Source organism: Lycium ferocissimum, unplaced genomic scaffold (genome assembly GCF_029784015.1).
Source record: "Lycium ferocissimum isolate CSIRO_LF1 unplaced genomic scaffold, AGI_CSIRO_Lferr_CH_V1 ctg2063, whole genome shotgun sequence".
NCBI classification, from domain to species: Eukaryota; Viridiplantae; Streptophyta; class Magnoliopsida; order Solanales; family Solanaceae; genus Lycium; species Lycium ferocissimum.
Window position 1 is genome coordinate 44,776 of NW_026719176.1, and position 22,748 is coordinate 67,523.

Sequence of the window (22,748 nt, forward strand, 5' to 3'; positions counted from 1 at the left end):
AGGTCACATCCTCGGTAAGCTGAAACCTAAGTTGCTCAGACTGATGTTCGGGTATCCGATACGGGTACGGATCCGAGTGTCGGATTCGGCAAATTCTAAATTTTAAGATTCGAGGGTGCGAATCCAGGTATGGATACAGATGCTGGGATTCGGCTAAGAAAATTAAAAATTATAAAAATAAAGCTATAAAGATATTCTAAATTTTGAGAGATATTCTATGAGAACTTAAATGTATAGTGTAGAATTCAATCTTTCATTTTCCAAGATAGGCATTTTATTTCCCTATGTCTTAAATCGGTTTTATATTTTATTTTGAGAAATCAAAATCCAATTTTATCCCAAATTTGTCCGCGGACTCTGGTCAAAGTATCCGAAGTTGGTTGACCGAATTCGAGACGTATCCCGCACCCGCACTTGTCCCCGTCTCATATGGAGATGGGTACGGTATCAAAAATGAAGAGTCAGCGCAACTTAGGCTGAAATTGCACCATATCCTGTCTAATCACCTCTCGCCAGTACTTCTTCGGCCTGCCTCTACCTCTCTTGAAACCATCGATAGCCAACCTCTCACACCTCCGCACCGGGGCATTCGTGCATCTCCTCTTCACATGTCCGAACCGCCTCAGCCTCTCTTCCCTCATCTTGTCCTCCACCTAGGCCACCCCCTTGTCCCGAGTATCTTCATTTCTAATCCTATCTCTCCTCGTATGCCCACACATCCATCGCAACATCCTCATCTCCGATACCTTCATCTTCTGATTTATATTAATTACCTTAACTCAATTTTTAAACTTAGAACTGATCTGAAATTTCAAACCCCTAGGGAATCGGGTTTCTACCCAAATCATCCCTACAGTGTTATCAACTTATAAGCATGCTCCAGATATTAAAGAAATGGACCTTAGACCTATCTCAACCCCAAAAGCTAGCTCATGAGGGGATGATTGCCTAAGACCATATAACAATTCATGTACCTATACCACAAACAATGTGAGACTAAACACTCACTCGCGTGCCCAGGATATGATAGAACAGAACCTTGATTGAACTGCTTTGTTACCACTTGATAAGAATCGGTTACTTGAAAGGAAAACAAGAAAATAGTGCAAAAGAAAAAGTTACGAATATTAAAGATTAAAAAAAAAGATACACTAAATTCGAGAAATAAATTGCCAGATCTTAAAAGTCATGACTAAGAACCCTAATTGATTGTAGTAAACCTAATTAGCGGATTACGACTAATCCTGATCAGTGTTTTAAAAGACGTGGGCGTAAGGCGAGACGTATTACATATGCCTTGACGAGGCGTAAGCACTAAAGCATGTGGCGGAATCCCCATGGGTATTTAACTTTTAGTATTTTATAAATTAATAAAATAATCATAATAAAAAAGATACATTAAAATTATAAAAAAATCAACAAAATAATAAAATTAGTAGGAAAATGTATATATCTATTATTAACATGCTAACATGTGCACGAACCATTAAAACAAATCTTGAGAAAGTGTGTGACCCAAAAATGCATTACACCAATAACATGACTATGATGAAACATAATTAGATTGTAAAAATGATACTCTATCCTAATAATTCAAAAATAATATAAAGTTATTGTCTTAAAACCTTAAACTAGATAACAAATTAATACTTATTATAATACAAATAGACAGAATAGATTCTTCAAAACATTATCTAAACTAGAGCGATACCAAAAGAAATTCTAAAATTAAAAACTATCTTGAAAAGGATAAATTGAAGAAAATAAAGCATAAAGAAGGAAAATGCAAGCATGGAAGCATAGTAAGAATTGGAGGACAAAACTCTTTGCTTTTTGTTTGCACTTTGCACACAAAGGTCTAAAATTATGAAATTAGGACAAACAATTAGAATAAACTTTTGACATTTTAGATTTTTAGTTTGAGAATTTACTATGAGTTAACTTTTGGATATTTAACTTTTAAAAAAAGGTTTATTAAGCAATTTTGGCTCAAATCTAGAAAAGTTCTCGGGGCTTTCGCCCCCAGAATATTGGGGCTTACGCCCACGATACTTATGCTCCACCAGTACGCCTCAGTGCGTTTTTGGTAAGCGGCTCGACCAGAAAACGCCTTTTAAAACACCGATCATGATTACTAGCAGATTCAGTTCAAGAACTTAGATGAAATGATCTAGACCCCTAATTGAATAATTAAAGATTAATTACTATAAGATTAAGGGCTCGTTTGGTATGATGGATAAGTCAAAATAGTCCTGGGATAAAAATTTAGTGCTGCCTTATCCCACGTTTGGTTGGAATAAAAACTCGGGATAACTAATCCCGGGATTATAGTGTTTTTTATCCCACATTGAGGGTGGAATAACAATCCCGGGATAACACTAATCCCGGGATAACTTGTTTTCTAACCAAACGAGCCCTAAGCACCTTCTTCAATTGATCGAGTAAGAACTATAGATATCAAGCAAAGAATTTTCTTACCTCATAGAAGAATCGTTCTTGTAAAGTTGTAAAATAAATCCCAAGTGACTGACACACAAAGGTGTAAAGAAAAGAACTCTCAATAATATTAATAATAATGTTGTCTTTAAAAAACAAAAAGAATCCCCTATATATAGGGGCAGATTGTGCACCCCTATCCTAGACATCATGAGATTCGAATTCTACTTTTATGGAAATAATAAGTAGTAAACCTAACTAGAAAACTTTAAACTAGGCCATCATGTAAAATTACGTCACACTTCTTCCCAAAACTACCTAACAAAAATAAGGAAACAAGTGACAAATCTGCATCAAAAGCCCACGTGAACTTCAGCCCCTTTTGGGCTTTATATGGGTGTGATTTTCAGCCCCATGTTGGACGAGAATTTCAGCCCTTCTTGGGCTTTATGTGGGTCCCTCCTCTAGGCTCCATGTGGCCCCAATCTTCTTCCTCTTAGACTTGGACTTTGACCATGAAATACGTGTAGCATGTAGCCAACTCCTCGCCATAATTCTTGGGCTCTTCTTCCAAGATAAGTATTTTCTTGATTTTCCATTTAAGGTCAACGACATTGTCTTGCATCTCCTTAGCTTCTAAAACTAACTGAGTCCTTTAATGAGAATTATGCAACAATGGATGCTTTCAATCGATATCCCTTCTGTACCCTCGAATAATCGATAAGGACATATTTAAGAGCACGAGGAGCCAATTTGTCTTTTCCTGAAGTGAGGATATAGATAAGTAGGTACTCCAAAGGACACATGGTGGAAGAGAGAACAAGGTTGACTGAGGAAACAAAACAAATTATGGAACCTGATTTTGAATGACAGGTAAGGCATAAGGTTAATTAGATAACAAGATGTGAGCACGACATCCACTCAAAAGTGCAATGGAACTTGAGCTTGTACGAGTAGGGTGCGAGCAGTCTCAATAATATGCCTTTTTTTTCTTTTTACGATCCCATTTTGTTGTGTAGTGTAAGGACTAGATGTCTGATGAAGAATTTCATGGGAAGACCTAAATTGTTGTAGTTGAGAAGATGAATATTCACTTGCATTATCACTACGAAAAGTGTGAATAGAAACACCAAACTGATTTTGTATTTTCGCAAAAAAATTTTGAAATATAGAAAATAATTTAGATGATCTTTCATTACAAAAATCCAAGGACACCTTCAGTAATCATCAATGAAACTAACACAGTGCTTATAACCCAAGGTGGAGCTGACTTTACTGGGATGCCAAATATCAGAATGAACTAAATGAAAAATAGACTCTGCACAATTATTAAGACTATGGAAAAGTAGTTCGGGTGTGCTTCCGTAATTGACACGAGTCACAGTCCAACTTAGACTATTTTGACAAGCTAGGTGTTTTTTTTGAAGTTTGGGCTTTAAGCTAGGGTGTGCAATCGTCTATGAATTAAATCTGGAGAGTCAGAGGCTGAATAGACTGTAGTAGAGCTAGGAGAATTGAGATAAGAAAGTCCATATAATGCATGCCCTTTGCCAATCATCATTTCTGTACTGAGATCCTGTATAACAAAGAAGTCACTAAAGAATGAGATGAAACAATTTAAGGCTCTAGTCAAGCGACTGATTGACAGAAGGCTAACGGGACAACAAGGGACAAAAAGTTATTCAGAGTTAAGGAAAAAAAGATTGGCTTGATCGACTCCAATTGCCATAGGCTAAAAACCATTGGCTAAAGTAACAGTGTGAAGGGACCGAGAATAAATAATATTAGACAACAAAAGTTTTTCACCAGAAATGTGGTCGGAAGCGCCTGAGTCCATGTCCCAGGGACCAAGTGTGGTGGACTGTGAGATACAAGCAACACGATTACTAGTTTGAGTCACAAAAGCTATTGGTGGAGTGTTTGCTTACTGCTGATGGGGCGTGAGGGACCCAACAACAATAGATTTTCTTGAGTAGGGTCAGGGTTCTGATCTTATTGGTGGTAGTGTATGCATAGGGTGATACGATCCCGAGGAGAAAACATGAATCAAGATACTTCATCCGAGGCCGAGCCAAGAAACTCTAAGCCTTACAAGCCATGGTGATGTGAAGAGAGGATTTGGAGACCTTTGAGGAGCTTCATACGAGAGCATATGACGTGTGGATGATTGCTTGGTCGCATGGAGTGAAGATGAGATGGAGGGAGACGATGGTGGCTAGCCATGCAAAGAGGCTATTCTTTAAAGTCAAGCCATCATCCCTAAAGAAGACTACCAAACAAGGCCTTTGCTTCATTAAGGGTATTTTTGTAATAGCTAGCCTAGTCTTTTTTAGCATAGTAGTATAAATACTACTCTTAATATAAATATTACTCTTAGTCATTTCATTACTTAGTTTATGATGAATTGAGGATTGATATTATTATCATAGTTTGTTTGGCTTACTAGCCCTAGTTTTAGACTTAGTTGATGGAGTGTAGTTCCATTGTTGTTAACGCCCTTGTCCTTGAAATTCATGAAGAGTTGTTCGTTTGTGGATATCAATTGAATTTCTCTTGCCTTGATTTCAATTAGTAGAGGTTCAAATTGTTAGAGTTAGAAATGAGGATTTGGAAACCTATTTCCAAGTTTGTCTTTCTATTCCATCTAATTTGGGTCTTGCTTTTATCTTCTCTTCTCATCCCCAATTTCTTCAATCTTTAATTCCGTGTTTCTACTTGTGTTTTTGATTCCCTAGAGTTTCCCCTTTAGGAATCCTATCATAGGGGTAAGAGAATGAGGAACCTCAGAACAACATTGTAGTTTTCTTGAAAATAGGTTTTCTCCTCTCAAAAAATTATTCTAAAAAATAGCTTTGATACCATGTGAGAAAGAAGAGAGTTCGAGAGAAAACCCGGTGTGATTATTCCCTCAAGGTATTTGGGTTTAAATATCATGTTCTAAAAAGAAAAGAAAACCAGTACAAATGAATACCTAATTACAATGGGAGTAAATTAAGCTATCTACTATATTTACATATATTCTAGAATATTCACAAGGATTCTGACAACCTCGAACGGCCTTGCCTTTCCTCAGAGCCTCCGAATGCTCTCAATCTATTCATAAGTGCACTTTATGGGATTAAACGAGTCTAACAGTATCCAATATTGCAATATAAAAAGAATCAAACTAAAAAGTCAACCAAAAAGTTAAACTTGAGCCCCCGAGTCAAAATTCGAAAATGATTCCAGAATTGGGTTACCTATTCCCTAAGAGTTCTAAATCTACTGTTTGGACTCAATCCAACATCTAATTGACCTTCAAACCATTATTTTATAGCCTCTTAACTTAGAGTTAGAAATCCCACTTTTACACTTCAAAAACACGGATTAAACATCTAAATTACGCGGGTAATCAAGTAGATAATTAAATCAAAGTTTAAGAGGCTTATCCCAAGTCAAGTGATGAAATTCTCCTTGAAAATCGCCTAAAGCCGAGCTCCAAAATCCCCAAAGTTCTTGAAATGAGTTAAAAGTTCCGACATTGCAGATTTTTTACCACATAACCCTTTGCGACCACGACAGGGCTGTCCCCGATTCCGACTGCAATCAAGGACACCCTACCTGATCGCGAGGCTCTTCATGCTACCGTGAAGCCTGCTAACCATTCACTGGGCAATCGCGACATCCATCCACGCGACCGCGAAGGACAACTGCTGCACCTGAGAAAAAAATAAAATCTGGTTCAACACAAGTATGGGTTTTGCCCCCGAAACTCACCCGAACTCCTCGGGTCCCAATCCGAACTTACGAACAAGTCCAAAATCATCATTTGAACCTATAGGAACATTCAAACCATGAATTTAAGTCCATGTATTCACAATATTGACTCTAGTCAACTCTAAGGACTTTAGGCTTCTAGTTCAAGTGCTCCAAACGCTCTCGAGCCTCTCGGGACCCGTACCACCCATACTTGCAAGTTATAAATCGAACTTACAAATGAACCTTACCAAAAAATATTTTTGTTGTGGTTCATCATTTTAATTCTTGTGGAGCCACATACTTATGTTCCATAGGCCATTTAATATTGTCAATGTTACTGTCCATACCATGCCTACAATATCACTTTGGACTTTTTAAAAAATTATGTCTGACGCATCTTCATCTTCTAGTCTTGTACATTGTAATCAAATATTAATATGTCTACTACTCCTTAATGAGAAGCCTCAAATAGGGTAAATGAGTTTTGGAACTCAAAAATACCAGTCGGGTCGTTACAAGAGGTGACACTAAGCAATTGATATTTACTTTATCATAATTTATTTTCAATTTCTTGGTCCGTGTGTTTGTTATTCATGCTGGTGATTGTTAGTCTTGGATTACACATACATATTTTAATTATTTTCTGTAATGTGCGCCTTTTTTCATAAAAACCCAAGCTTATTTGTGCTTTGCGCTTAAAGCTCCGATGGACCTGAAAGTTTTTTGCGCTTTTTGCTATTATAACACCGAGGTAGTGAGAACAACTGATTTCAATAATCCTTTTGGTTGCTTTAATAGGTGCAATTGCTGTAGTCGTCAGTAAAAAAATCTATTAAAACTTGGAATTCAAATGATATGGTAATGGAGTTAGCAGAGGTCCTATTTTCGAGTCTTATTGCCACCATCATAAAAAGACTCTTTCTGTGTTGGTCCATGATTCTGACCAACTATTCCTTTCAAGAGAGGGATGGCGAGGGTAGGTTAGAATTGGTGCTTACCATGGTGATGCGACTCATTCTCTAAGTACACAAGTGAGACAAATCAGACACCTGTTTTGACGTTCCGATAGATTGGAATGCCCCAGCAGTCTATGGAGTAACTTCACAAGTTGGCAACCGGATAAGTTGTGGGTGGCTCGGATAATTTAGCATCCATGTTAGTCACGCCTATTACCAAAACAAATTGCGTAATTTAGCATCCATGTTAGTCACACCTATTACCAATTCTTCATTCCGTATTGAGGTCCTGCATAACAACAGAGTTATTGAAGAAGATTACCGAACAATTAATTGATTGAGGTACTAATGATATAAGATCGAAAAACAACAAGAAACGCAAAGAACTGTATTTAAAGTCAAACGACATCTGTTATGTCAATGACACCAAAGGGATATTAAATGAATGGAATTGGGATATGGATGGAATACAATGAAATAGAGCCACTTTGAGGTTCCCTCTGAAATGAGGCAAAGAGGATTATGGGGTAGCTTTACCTACTCCTGCTGCCATGGTTTGGATCTATCAGCCAATGTGACAGTTAGAAGGGATCGGGGAAAAGAAACAATACAGAACATACATTTTTATGTGAATCTTTCTTTTATTGTTGGATATTTGTGTTGAACTTCCTTTACTCCAATCAAAATGTAATTTGGACTTGACAATTTTGGTCAAAAGAAGGTGAGACCTCTTTATCTGAGAATTGCATGGTCTCTTTAGATAAGAGAAACGGGATTGAGGAAAAGAAACAGTGCAAAAAAGACATTTCCGCTTGGTTCTTTCTTTCATTGTCCGATATTCTTCTAGAGCTTTCTTTTCGTCCAATCAAAGTGTCATTTGGATTTGAGCGTTTTGGTCACAAGAAAGTGAGAGCTGATGGTTTGAGGAATAGAATGGTCTCTTAAAATTAAAAAAAAATGGGAGAGAGAATGAGAGATCGCGTGAAGACGAACGTCTTAAACCTGGTTCCTTTTATATTTTATAGTTATCAATATACAATTACATTTCTCAATGTGGCACAGTAATGTACACTTTGCTATAACTACGGATGCTATCTAACCGCTATTTTCTTTAAGTCTCCCTTTCACTAAGAAAACTGGAGTTCATATCCTAATGTGAAGTCGAGAATGGAATGGTCTTTTAGTAATACAAAAAGTCTTTCTGTTTTCCAACTCTTCTTGATCCTTCGTGTCAAACACTTTTATGTGGCTGAGATCTACCTGTTCTGAATAGATGTGATGGATCATCATTTCTTACCGATGTGAAATCTGAAGTTCCTCTTGTTACCCATGTGATCTTGCTCATTAGATATGAAATGATTAGTGATGTCACCATTTTTTGATTTTCTTAACATTTTCTTCTCAATTTTGATTTAGCTCTGTCCGTATAGATTCTGGAAAGCGAATGCTCTCTTTGGTGATGTATTGGTCTCCTTGAAAACATATGTTCACTAGATGTAAGAAACTGACTTATCCCCTAAAAAAGAAAAATAGATGCAAGTTAACTGTGATTGAGGCATAGTAATTTTTCTTGCATTAAGGAACTTTGTTATGTAGTTGTTGGATGTGCTTGTGGAATGAAGAAACTAAAACTGCTTTATATATAAATTATAATACGCCTTGTTATATTTTCCAACTGTTGTCTCAATTATTTACCGTTAGTGTCTTACTTATTTTTGGTGTCGTTCCTTCCATTTTCACAGTGATGGGAAAACAGTTGGTGCTTGTCTTGATCGTAATGGACTTCGTCCTGCTAGATATTGGCGGACCAATGACAACGTTGTATATGTTGCATCTGAGGTGTGTAAGTTTTGTTCATTTTTCAGAAGCGAAATTCTGATTTCGAATGTTGCAGAAGCCATAAACTATGTCTCGTCTCCGAATTATGTTTCCCTAACCCTTTCTAAAATAAATCAAGCTGAACAATCACACTTGTTCCCTATTTGTGTTCTTCAAATGTAATCAATTTCTTATTAATGGCATTGCATTTGATGATTCTGTCGTCTTTACCTCTGGATATTAATTACAGTGACTAGTGGGTTTTTTCTTTTGGTTAGGTTGGTGTGATACCCATGGATGAATCAAAGGTAACAATGAAAGGACGTTTAGGTCCTGGTATGATGATAAGCGTTGATCTTTCAAGTGGTCAGGTTTGTTAGAGATTTAAAATTTTAATTGCATGGCATTTTAATGCACTTCAGTAGTTCAATTATGTATGGATAATCATGAAATTGCGTAAAACATATTATTGCTGCTACTACGACTACTACTACTACGAGTACTAGCTTTATGATTATTATTATTATTATTATTATTATTATTATTATTATTATTAATGTTTGTTCATATCCTTCATCAGCCTATCATTCCCTTCCAGGTCCAAAGGCTCTTATGTCCATAGCTTGTTTCTTTTAATTTGGTTGTTGATTAACGTAGGTATTCGAGAATACAGAAGTCAAAAAGAGAGTTGCATTGTCCAATCCGTATGGAGAGTGGGTCAAAGAAAATTTACGATCTTTGAAGCCTGTGAACTTTCTTTCGACAACAGTAATGGATGGTGAAACAATACTAAGACGCCAGCAGTAAGACTTTGGAACTTCACTTTGCATATAAGGTTTTTTACTTTTGTAGTTCAGGTACTTCAGATGGAATCCTATTCTCTGCAGCAGATGATATTTGAGTTGTGATTGTGTCCTCTGCCCCTACTGCTAGCATGACATTTTTCCTTCCTATTAGTCAAGACTTAGGAAGAGGTTAATGGCGATTATATTTATCATGGATAATTTATTTGTTCTATTGCGTGTCTGGTGGAGTTTCTATCCGCTCGTTTGTAGTTACGCTCTCTTTAATTAGTAAGATCTCTTTTAGGTTTTGCTTCAATAACAATCAGTCATGTGAAAAGGACAACTATAATGCTGATGTTCTGAGCATTAGCATATGCTTCTAAGGAGGTTTGGACTACATCACATGCATTTCAATTAAGCAGTGATTTCGCTGTGTGAACTGGCAATGATACAGCTTGAACTTGGTACTTTCGGCACGATGAAGATTATGGTCCTATTACCGCAAGGCTTTCTTCATGAAAAATATCATCAAATATTGATGCCATATTGTCCTGAAAGTTTTAAAAGATAAAGTCGTATTTCTACATAATAGGCATCAATTGACTTAGCTAAGCTGCATTTTGTTCTTTCAGATTTCTTTTCTAATTCATTTAGTGTCTTCATGGAGAGCACTCCGTGCAAAAATTTGTTCTTTTGACCCATCTGACTTAAAACATGCTGCTCAAGGTCACGTGAGTTGTCATAAAAAGATTGTACCTCTTTTGAACAACCCACGTACCCTAGCCAGTTCAAATCTCCTCGGGCCCCTCTCCCTGTTCTACGAGTGAAGTCTCTTATCCCATGGCCCAAAGGTTCATCTTCTGCTCCAGCTCCGATGGAGGTTCTGATCCGAGCTTCACACCAGATCTGGAATTCGTAGATGAAACTTCTTGAGATTTCGTATGATTTGAGTCCCACCGCGAAATAGGTTGTGTTGTTCTCCATTGCTGCTGTGTTGGTTGAGTAATTTTCCCTGAAAGCTGAGAAGGTCCGACCAAGGCTGCCGGAAAAGTAGTGACCAACAGACTAGGAAGGGATCTTAATGTGCCTGGGAGCATTTTCTCGCTCCTGTAAAAGTAATCTTCTAAGAAATAAAAAGCTTAGGAAGGAATACTTCCCTAGCCTATTATTTCTTTGGTCACCCCTTCCCATGTTTTTGGTTACAGTTATGCTATGAGAATAATTTCTCATTGCACATGTGAGATTTGATCCTATGTTTAGCACAAATTAATATTACTATGAATTTTATATGTAAGGTAATGAAGCTTGAGAAGACGATTCTCATTGCTAATTGTGCCTGAATTTGTCTGCTTAATTTTTTGATGCGTCTGGTGAAGTAAAAAACTTGTTGCGGGGTAGCATCCGTCTCTTCCCTATGCTTGTTCTAAGTGCCAGTTCTCTTGACGAGTTAGTTATATCAATCATTATTAATTTTATGTTACCATTTCCTTTCTATAAAACAGGGCGTATGGCTATTCTAGTGAGGATGTTCAAATGGTTATTGAAAGTATGGCTGCACAAGGGAAGGAGCCTACATTTTGCATGGGAGACGATATTCCCTTGGCTGTATTATCTCAAAAGCCACATATGCTATATGATTATTTCAAGCAACGGTTTGCTCAGGTGGGGGTTGTTATCTGTAGTCCTGGATATTTCCATCAGGTGTCTTCAATGTCTTTAGATATGTCATAGTTTTGCTTCCGACATTTATTGTGTAGCTTCGTAGGATGTCAAACTTGTGTCTCTCTCTTTCTGAATGAGTCTTTTTCTATTGCTTGTCTTTTTGAACTAGTCTTGTGATATGGAATTGGCTGAAAGATGTTTTCTGCTTACTTGATATTTGCTGAAAGGTAATTTATGGAGGCACCGATCTGATATGGTTTATGTGCATCTATGTCAGGTTACAAATCCAGCTATTGATCCTCTTAGAGAAGGATTAGTCATGTCCCTTGAAGTCAATCTTGGCAAGCGTAGAAATATACTAGAGGTTGGACCTGAAAATGCTTCTCAGGTTGGTCGTCTCTTCTACTTCCTTTCAACTTTTGATAGTCTGTAGTTTTAAAGATTTTTCTGATCTTTGTTTTGTAGATATATTGTGTATAATTTGTGGTTTTCTATTGTTTTCAACTTTTGTTTTTGTCAGGTTATTTTGCCCAGCCCTGTTCTTAATGAAGGAGAGCTCGAATCTCTGTTGAAAGATTCACACTTGAAACCTCATATTTTGCCAACATTTTTTGATGTTGGGAAAGGAGTTGATGGGTCCTTGAAAAGGTCACTGTATAAACTATGTGAAGCAGCTGATGAAGCTGTCAGAAATGGTTCTCAATTGCTTGTTCTCTCCGATAGGTCTGATGAATTGGTAAGCTCTCATGACTATCTGTCTCTTAGTTTCATTGTTGGTGGCATTGCGTGCATAGATTATTGACAATTTGGCCAGGTGCTGTTTTCTTCAATTATATGCAAGTCTCAGTTTTTCAATTTTAAACTATTTTTCGTTTACCCCTGACTAACTATTTCAAGGTATATGCAAACTGTTTAGGTCATCATCTTTTTCTTTGATTCTTTTCTGTTTCTTTATATCTTTGAAATCTGGTTCTTTTTGAATTTCCTCTCTGATGTGGTTCTTTCAAAAGTTCAACTTTCTTGCTATAGCAGTCTGTCTTTTGGATCTGTTAATCTATTTTTCCCTCTTAATTCTTCCTTGACAGGAACTTTAATTCTCTAGTTGTAGTTAACAAGTATAATAAACTTAATTCCTTGCTACCTCCAGGAAGCTACTCGGCCTGCGATTCCGATACTTCTTGCTGTAGGTGCCGTTCACCAGCATCTAATTCAAAATGGCCTTAGAATGTCAGCTTCAATTGTTGCAGATACTGCCCAGTGCTTCAGTACTCATCAGTTTGCTTGCTTGATCGGATATGGTGCAAGGTTATTTCCAGGACATAGAACTCCTTTCTGCTTTTATTTACCCTCCTCTTTACAAGATCTCTATGTGATTTCAAGTGCATCAATCTGTATTCTTATGTCAGTTTGTGTAACATACTGATCAGAACAGATACTGACTTAACCTTATCCAAAAAGCGGAGAAACGTATCATTCAGTCTGTATGACATACCACTCTCTTTATCTGTGATCTGTCTCTTAACCTATTAAATAAGTTCAATTTAATTTACCACTGGTAAAGTTTTCCTTTGCCCTTAACGTATGTCATCTGGGGTCAGTTATGCTGTTGTTTAAACATTCAGGCAAAGACATACTTATGTTTTCTTTTTTCCATTCAGTGCTGTATGTCCGTACTTGGCATTTGAGACATGTCGACAATGGCGCTTGAGCACTAAAACTGTGAACTTGATGAGAAATGGGAAAATGCCTAGTGTTACCATTGAACAAGCTCAAAAGAACTTTTGCAAGGTATTCATTTTTTGGTGGAAGTACGCTTACTAAAATTCTGTTTCCTGGTTGGCATTTTTTAAAAATGCACATCGGAGCTATATTTTTCTAACGGAATTTAAGGGTTCAGAAGGGCCTTTTGTTTTTATCTACATAACCTTTGAAGATGCAACTGGCAGACGCTTGCAGTTCAAAAAAACAGATGTTAACTTGATCTTTTTCCCATCAATTGCAGGCAGTTAAATCTGGCCTTCTCAAAATTCTTTCAAAAATGGGGATATCCTTGCTCTCGAGGTATCTGCCAATATAGTTTGGGCCAGCAATTTTCCTATTGTAGCCTTTCTTTCTTTTCTTGGTTTTCTGTCTTCTTTATGGCAGTTTACTTTTCTACGTTTCCTCATATGCTTCTCTCACCAAAAATTATTTGGTTCAGTTATTGTGGTGCACAGATATTTGAAATCTATGGATTGGGAAAGGAGGTTGTAAATGTTGCATTTTGTGGAAGTAGATCGAGCATTGGTGGATTAACCCTTGATGAGGTAATAAAGAGATGAAGCATCTGATCTGTGGATGGTTTATTATCTTGCATCAGTTTTGGTTTATAGTGTCACAAGTCTTAACCTATGTTGGCAATTAGGTAAAGGGAAGCAGAGGGTGGGAATTTTTTCTCTTCCCTGGCTTGGTAATACTCTTCTTCAAATTCTACATTACATACTCTTTTTCTACGAGATTCTGGGCATCCCGACAATAAAAAAGAGGGGAAGTGAAGGGAAAAATAAAGTTTTTTCTTCTGGGACCGACTTATTTCCTTATCGTTTTCGTTCCTTTTCTCCCTCGTACTTTCCCCTTCCTTCCCCAGTCGCTGCATTAGCACCCCTCACATCCTATTGTAGTAACCATCAAACCCAAATAGTAGCATGGAAGCCACATTGATTGCATTGCTTCTATCAGAACATACTAAGACTATTAAAAGAAGTTTTGCATTTATACTCTTCACTCTAAAGTGTGGAGCTTTCCATTCACACAGTCTTTGTAGTACGCGTTAATTCTTCTTTAAGGGTCTCTTTTTAATGATTGGAACACTATGAGTAAACTGTTAGATGAACGGTGAGATTCCTCGATTTCAAAGTGATATGTTCCACTAGCAAGCTGATCAATTAATCTTATTACAGTGCTCATGGAGTTGAATAGAATGTATTATACATACTATACATCATCTATCTCTGACCTTGAATCGCTTTTGGATGTACTGTTAGATAAATTTATCACCAGGTTTTCCCCTAGTAATGTTTTTTATTGATAATCAAATGAAAAGCAAACTTGTATCTGGTCTATAATATATTTGGTCGCGTCATTAATTGCTTTCTTGATTACATAGCATAAGATGTTGATCGCATTCATTGTGGGAAATCTGGCTACTTCAAGATAATAAAGGAATTGAAAGTATTGGAATTCAGAAGTATATTGAAAGTGTGTAACTTGTTAGCTCCAATTTCAGCGGGATATCTGTTTTGTGAGCTTATTGATATGTAAAATAGTTGGTTGGTTTCTGCAGAGGTCCAATCAGACTGCTGGAAAAACCTTTGATTTGATTTGGCAGAAATATCTAGGCAAGAATTAACATGGATGATTGTTTCACTTTTGTGCATAATTAATGACAACTTGACATGAACTTTTGGTTAAAAGTTTACCTTGATCTCTGAAGTTCTGCAACATGTTGGCTCTGATGACATGGCGGTATACTAACAATCTGTGCTTTTCGCAGCTAGCAAGAGAGACTTTATCATTCTGGGTGAAGGCTTTCTCTGAAGACACAGCAAAACGACTAGAGAATTATGGGTTCATACAATTCAGACAAGGAGGTATATTATTCTAGAGGCTGAAAACTAAAGGTTTTGGAAGTATATCTTTAATTATACAGTATCCAGATCTATGGAACCTAAGCAAATGTTGTAGAATTGTATTGACCTTTAATGGTGTTTAAAGTCTGCATACACTCTGCCTGTGTCTGGTGTCTTCAGAGAAAGCTAGTTCAAGACAAAAACATTGCATGTGTGCGCTGTGGTATATTTTCTTAACATGCTAGACCCCAAGCTTGTAGTAGAGATGTAGGTCATTAGGAAGCAATACCAAGCTTTACCAAATTGAGATACTCATGTCAACTCATAATTGTGGTCTGCTGAGTGGAACAAAGTTAAACATCCTCTGGGCATTCCATCTTTTGGGCAATCTATTATTTCTTTATCTGTCTGTTGTTTTTTTAACGTTCTAGACTCCAAAAGTTTGTATAGAGGGTAGCTGACCCAGACACCACCGCTATCCAAAAAAGAAAAAAAAAAAGAAAAAAAGAGCTTGTATGGAGGTAGATCAGAGTTAGCTCTTTACCTTGAGGAAGCTATACCAGGCTAATAAACAGCCTCGGCATTCTATTTCCTTATCTCTTTGTGTGCGAGGGAGGCGGAGGGATAAATGAGGACAGAGAGAGTGGGAGGGAAGAAGAGGAATTCACATGAAAAAACTGATATTTTCATACTTGGATCATTAGCAAGGGCTCTCAGTTAAGACGCATTAGATAGAAACTGCTTGACTAGGAAATTCAGATAAGATACCTGACCGTATTCATTTAAGGGAAGAAATGATGCTGCCATTTCATTCCCCAATTGTTGAGTCTCCACCCCCACCCCACATTAAGTGTTTGTCTAATTAGGATATTTGTGAAATTAGGGAGTGAACCATGCTCTCCATACTTAAATTTGTACTGCGCGTACAAAGAGATGTAGTTGGGTGCCAAGACAGTTTCCAAGTCGACTAGCCAAATTTAAAATTGTGAAGAATAAGAACTTGACCAAATTTTGAAGTGGGTCACGTGTCCATTTCATGCTGGATTGCAATATTTGAGCAATTTTTATCCGATGTATAATTTATTAAATGTGTCTCATTTTTCTTGCTATTAAGACCAAGTTACTCTTAAACAAACATTTGAAGGGATAAGAGAAGTAACCTAGATAGTGGTGATTAGCTTCTGTCACCTTCCCTTTTTGATGCCCTGACCAGAGAATAACTGGTGAATTGCCAGACTTCAGTGAGGACAGTTGTGATTCTGTTTCCTATGTGCATTTTATGGAGTCTATTTTGAGAGAAGGATCCCAGAAATAACAAGATCGTGTCTACCTGCTGGCTAGTCCTATAGTTCCAAGTTCCTCCAAGAAACCAGCTTTCTAGAATCATATATCTTGTTAAACTTTTGTGTCTCCTTCATACTCCTCTTGAGCAAAAGCTCAACGATGGAGCAAAAATAAACTTGGTGTAATTACCTTAAATTGTTACAAGTGCCGCAGTCCCGTGCTTTCTTCGTGAAATGTGGATGTCATTCCTAGCTCTATTTTGTGAACCGAAAGATACTCTTTTAATCATCTTTTTTTGGGAAATGAAAAATAGTGGTATCTTTGTTTCAAGATGAAGTCTTGATGGCTATTAGCTTGTGTTTCTTTTGGTTTTCATTTCCTTGACTCTCTCTTCCCTTTAATTAAAAGGTGAATACCATGGAAACAACCCAGAGATGTCAAAACTGCTCCATAAAGCTGTCCGCCAAAAGAGTGAAAGTGCATATTCAGTTTATCAGCAGCATTTGGCTAATCGACCTGTAAACGTGAGTTGTTCTACTAGTTTCTGTTTCTTGTAATTGGATATCTTTGCAATTTCTTATCATCTGGAGATCTAATTTGGTCCTGTAGTTTACTACCGCTACTACTGAATTTATGTGTCTCCTGATGCTTATGCACAGCCAAATATCACTCCTGAAAAAGCAGATGCATAAGATGCATTAATAGTAATTGCTGACATAAACCTTCTAGTAATATCCTCTCTATTGTTCTATCTGTAAAGATGAAAGAAGGGTGAAATACACCAAAACAAATCATTGTTTCTTAAGATATCTATTTATTGCAGGTTCTCAGAGATCTTCTTGAATTCAAAAGTGATGGTTCACCTATACCAGTTGGAAGGGTTGAACCTGCTTCAGCAATTGTGCAGCGGTTTTGCACTGGAGGCATGTCACTTGGAGCTATTTCAAGGGAAACTCATGAAGCTATTGCAATTGCAATGAATAGATTGGGTGGAAAATCAAACTCAGGAGAAGGTGGTGAGGTAAGTTATACCAGTGTTGTGTTGAGCACTATCTAGATTTCTCTTACTTTGCCACTGGAATTATTTTCTTTATCACTTACTATTCTACACAAATGATGATGTTTGAATTGTTAACTTCAAACAGGATCCAATTCGCTGGAAACCACTTACTGATGTCGTTGATGGATATTCTCCGACACTTCCACATCTTAAAGGTCTTCAAAATGGAGATACTGCCACAAGTGCAATTAAGCAGGTATGTGCACTATGAGTTTGGTCTGCATATCTCGTGATGTGATTGTTAGTTCTTTTTATGGGTAGGTTGTTTTCGTGTTGATTTGTGGAGAAGCCACTTGACTTCCTTACCACCTTTTCAGGTTGCTTCCGGACGCTTTGGTGTCACTCCTACATTTCTAGCTAATGCCGGCCAGTTAGAAATTAAAGTTGCTCAAGGTGCAAAACCAGGTGAAGGTGGCCAATTGCCTGGTAAAAAAGTTAGCGCTTACATTGCAAGACTAAGGAATTCAAAACCTGGAGTTCCTCTTATATCTCCACCACCACACCATGATATTTATTCTATCGAGGATCTTGCTCAGTTGATTTATGACCTTCATCAGGTGAAAGACGTGCTTAACTGTTGTTCCTTTCAATTGTGATTTTCATTCGTGAGCAGTATCAACCCAGAAGCTAAGTTATCTGTAATGCTTAATATTCTGATTTTTCATTCATGAGCAGGTCAACCCAAAAGCTAAGGTATCTGTAAAGCTTGTGGCTGAAGCAGGTATCGGTACTGTGGCTTCTGGGGTAGCAAAGGGAAATGCTGATATCATACAGGTAACCTTTAATATTTGTGCCTTTTATATGCGTCCTTTGTGCTTTGACCTGATTGAAGCTGAAACCTAGAGAAAGAAGAGAAATTGGCCATGTTTCCTGAGAGAGAGAGAGACTGCGAGCTAGCTTAGCTATCTAACATTTTTCAGCTGGCTGTTATGGTGGGCCACTTGCAATTTCTTTTTCTTTTTTTGTGAAGTAATAGCTTATTAATGTGGTGGAAGAATTCTCGGGATATAAGTAGCAAAACTAGAGAGTAGAGACCTATACAAAGATGTGTTTTTCTCAATAACTGCTGGTCATCTATACTAAGTGGGACCTCATGTTTGCACCATAAATTAACTAGAAATAAATGGCAGACCTTCATCTGCTAATAATCATTTTACACACCTTCAGAGGCTCTCCTCTTCCTTTCCCTCCAAAGTTAAATGACTTGAAACTTTGTAGGAGTTGAAATTTTAAAAGACCATTATTTTTTTAATTTTTTCCTGTGGGTAAATGCTTTTGTGTAGTGGATTTTCCCAAGTGGGTATCCCCTTATCAAAATGATACATATTGGTTTTTGGGATGTGACAGTTGGTTGACTCACATCCTTTTTATATGTCAAATTGAATTAAGCTGTCTGGCTTGGCAGTTGTTACATAAGAATTATATTATTCATTTGTATAGATTGGAGAGAGAGGTGGGAGTCATCTTTTAAATTCTTACTGTTAAGAAATTGGAAATCCTAAAACTAATTAACCTTCTATGTCATTAGGTATGAAATGGAAACAAAGAATGTTCCAATATTAGGTTCACAATATAATAGAATTGGTACATCTCATTGTCAATCGATTCTGCAATTTGACACATCATTTGGAGATACTAGATGAAATATCTTTGAAATAGGATACTAGATGAAATATGCCAGGACATTTCATATCCATTTAATTTGTATTTAAGCAACATAACTGGATTAACGGTTTCTCCAATGACAGTGATTTTTAGGTCTGGATAATTGCTTACTACACCAAAGTACAATAATTTCTATGGTCTTGGCAGGTCATACCTCATAGGTTCATATTTGTTCTAGTGTTTAACAGTTGCCTGTCTTTTGTGATGTATCTGGTGTAGAGCCCCTCCTTGTTTTGGAGTGGGAGGGTGGGGGAGGAGAAGGTGATACCTTTGTGTAAGTTTTGGTACCACAATTACTCAATTGTTTTCATCTGTAGAGGTACAAATTTATAGTAAAGAGAAAGAGAAAAACTAGGAAACTTATCCCTAATTCTAGGAGATTTGAGAATCGAAGGATGATTTTAGCTGATCTAATTTCCTAAAATAACTAAATAAGTGATTGACATTCTCAGTCTTGACTCAAAAAATGTACACTTTGAGCACAAAATCCTCTTCTCGGTAGATTTTCATGTGTCAGGCAAGCCTTTCTAGCCACCAACAAAGTGAAGCATGCTATGGGGCATCTGTCTTCCAGATTTTCCCCCAAGGCCAGCAGCATCATTGCTGTCCGACAAAATTTGGCAGCCTACTAACAAGAGTGTAACTATGAAGATACCCTTGCTATTGATCTTTCAAAAGTAGTTTGTCTTATCCTTGGGTTGACCTTTAGAAAGTTCAAGTACTTCCAAGAATTGCGAGAAAGAAATGACGGATGCTTCAGGGACAAAAGAAACTCCATTCAGAAGATAAAAATGAATTGTTTACTTCTGTTTTACTTTTGGTGTAAACAAAATGCTGTAAATGAAGCTGAAGGAGTGTTAAGAACTCATAGGGTCCCATTAAGATTAAGAAAGGACACACCTTAGGAGTCTCTGTAAAAACTTTTGAACAACACCTTATTGGTGCTTATTTTCTTTATAGCACACCTACCTTTCTGAAGAAAGAAAACTAGTCTGTATCAAAGCTTAATGTTATTTGTATACTTACATTGGGTCTGATTTTTGACAGAGTCCTTTTGGTTTTGTTAGAGATGAATGACAGTATAGGGATAAGTTGTGAGACTTTGCGAGTCCCTATTGTTAGAGAATCCTAATTTCTCTTAAAAGATAAATTCTTGAGTAGTGAAACAAAACAGCCTGAAGTGGAGAATATTGAATATAGTTTATATACCCGATCCCAACTAGCTTGGAGTGACGTAGTAGTAGTTGTAATTATATTTAGTATCTACAATGAACGATTAAAAAAAATATTTAGTATTAGACTTTGTTTTTTGGTCTTTCTTGTGTTTTCACCTTATCTGATATATCTTGCAATGTAGTAGATGATTATTAACTAACTCAGTTTAATGATGTGATTTTCCTTATGCGTGATCGACTTCCTACAAAGATGTCTTTTATAATGAATCTTGGACAATATTTATTCATGATATAATCTATCCAAACTGTATAAATCTTCTCGTGTCAATCTTTCTAGGTTTCATCATTTGGTGGCACATAGTGCATCTTTGTCCTCTTAAAATGAAGTTTATTTTTTTTTTTTTTTTCAAATTTAAATTTAATTATAATTTTATTTGCTGCATGGGTGTTAAGAACATGGACCTTGAGCCTATCTCAACCTCCCAAAGCTAGCTCATTAGGTGAGGATCATCCAAAACCATATAAGGTAATAACAATCCATTCCCTCGACCAATATGGACCTAAATACCCCTCCTCCTCATATCTGGAGCATGGACAAAATGACATGGAGACCCAACATAACCAAGAATTGGAATGAGTTTGGCTCTGCTACCAACAACATACCCAGTACCCAGTGTACTCCCACATGGTGGGGTCTGGGGAAGGGTAGAGTGTACGCAGACCTTACCCCTACCTTGGGAAGTAGGAAGGCTGTTTCCGATAGACCCCCAGCTCAAGAAAAGGTGCCAAGACAACAATAATAATAGCAACATATAATAAGATAAATGACGTTAAAGAAAGAAAGAGATAAACAAGCAAGCTGTATGAGAGATATAAAAAATAAGCGAGTGAACAAAGATAATAAAACTCCTAATGCGGAAAAGAAATCCTCGCGGCCCCTTACTAGTCCTCTACCCTGATACTCGACCTCCACACCCTCCTGTCATCGGTCGTGTCGTCGGTGGCCGAAGTAGCGCCGTATCCGCCGAATCACTCTCCCCCGTGCCTTCCCCGGCCTGCCCCTCCCCTCTTCGAGCCCACCACCGACCCTCTCGCACCTCCTCCCGGCGCATCAACGCATCAACGCCGCACATGGCCGAACCATCTCAACCTCCTTCCCGCATCTTATCCACCATTTGGGCCACGCCCACCTTGTCCCGAATCACTTCATTCGAATCCTATCTCTCCCGATATGACCGCACATCCGTCTCGGCATCCGCATCTCTCGCTACCTTCCTTTTCTCGGACATGAGCTTTCTTCGATCGGCCGCATTCCGTCCCGTACAACATAGTCGGTCTAACCACCACTTTGTAGAACTTTCCCTTAAGCATAGGCGGCACCTTCTTATCGCACAACACTCCCGATGCGAGCTTTCATTTCATCCATCCCGCTCCAATACGATGTCTGACATCGTCATCAATCTTACCATTCCCTTGGATGATCGATCCCAGGTACTTGAAACTTTCTTTCTTCGGGATGACCTGAGTATCCAGCTGCACGTCCTCGTCCTCTACCTGAATCACATCACTGAACTTGCACTCTAAGTACTCTGTCTTAGTCCTGCTCAACTTGAAACCTTTCGACTCCAGGGTCTATCTCCAAACCTCCAGTCTCGCGTTAACACTGCTCCGCGACTCGTCAATAAGCACAATGTCATCTGCAAACAACATGCACCACGGCACCTCTCCTTGAATGTGGCGCGTCAGTGCGTCCATCGCCAAAGCAAACAAAAACGGGCTAAGAGCGGACCCCTGATGCAGACCCATCGTGACTGGGAAGTGTTCTGAGTCACCTCCGACCGTCCTCAATCGGGTCTTGGCTCCATCATACATGTCCTTAATCACTCTAATGTAAGCTACGGGGAACAACACTAGCTTCCGACATCTCCACAAAGCCTCGCTTGGGACTTTGTCGTAAGCCTTTTTCTGAGTCAACAAACACTATGTGCAAGTCTTTCTTCTTATCCCTATCTTTTGCTCCACCAACCTCCTCACAAGGTGAATGGCTTATGTAGTCGAACGCCCCGGCATGAATCCGAACTGGTTCTCCGAAATAGACACTATCTTTCTCATCCTCGCTTCCACCACTCTCTCCCAATCTTTCATTGTGTGACTCAACATCTTGATACCCCTATAGTTGTTGTAGTTTTGGATATCCCCCTTGTTCTTGTACAACGGGACCATGGTGCTCCATCTCCACTCTTCAGGCATCTTCGACGTCCTAAAAATAACATTCAACAACCGCGTAAGCCACTCCAAGCCTCCCCTGCCCACATTCTTCCAAAATTCTACCGGGATTTCATCTGACCCGGTCGCTCTCCCCCTGCTCATCTTACGCATAACCCCCTCGACCTCTTCAACCTTGACCCGCCTGCAGTACCCAAAGTCGCGGCGGCTCTCAGAGAGCTCCAATTCGCCTAATACGATGTTCCGGCCCCCCTCTTCATTCAAGAGTTTATGAAAGTAGGTCTGCCGTCTACGTCTAATAGGGCCATCCTCCACCAACACTTCGCCTCCCTCGT

General features: G+C 38.1%; 1 protein-coding gene across 1 annotated transcript in view; it reads left to right on the plus strand.

Moving 5' to 3' along the window:
• The window catches only part of LOC132043056 (ferredoxin-dependent glutamate synthase, chloroplastic-like), a 69,676-nt gene that overhangs the window by 37,934 nt on the left and 8,994 nt on the right, over positions 1-22,748 (plus strand). The window contains exons 7-22 of the mRNA XM_059433539.1: positions 8,873-8,969; positions 9,227-9,319; positions 9,606-9,751; positions 11,236-11,395; positions 11,673-11,783; positions 11,916-12,131; positions 12,543-12,700; positions 13,054-13,183; positions 13,398-13,456; positions 13,596-13,701; positions 14,928-15,024; positions 16,696-16,811; positions 17,111-17,308; positions 17,433-17,543; positions 17,665-17,904; positions 18,023-18,121. Of these exons, the coding sequence (XP_059289522.1) occupies positions 8,873-8,969; positions 9,227-9,319; positions 9,606-9,751; positions 11,236-11,395; positions 11,673-11,783; positions 11,916-12,131; positions 12,543-12,700; positions 13,054-13,183; positions 13,398-13,456; positions 13,596-13,701; positions 14,928-15,024; positions 16,696-16,811; positions 17,111-17,308; positions 17,433-17,543; positions 17,665-17,904; positions 18,023-18,121 (2,137 nt within the window). The remainder of the gene's footprint in view (positions 1-8,872; positions 8,970-9,226; positions 9,320-9,605; positions 9,752-11,235; positions 11,396-11,672; positions 11,784-11,915; positions 12,132-12,542; positions 12,701-13,053; positions 13,184-13,397; positions 13,457-13,595; positions 13,702-14,927; positions 15,025-16,695; positions 16,812-17,110; positions 17,309-17,432; positions 17,544-17,664; positions 17,905-18,022; positions 18,122-22,748) is intronic.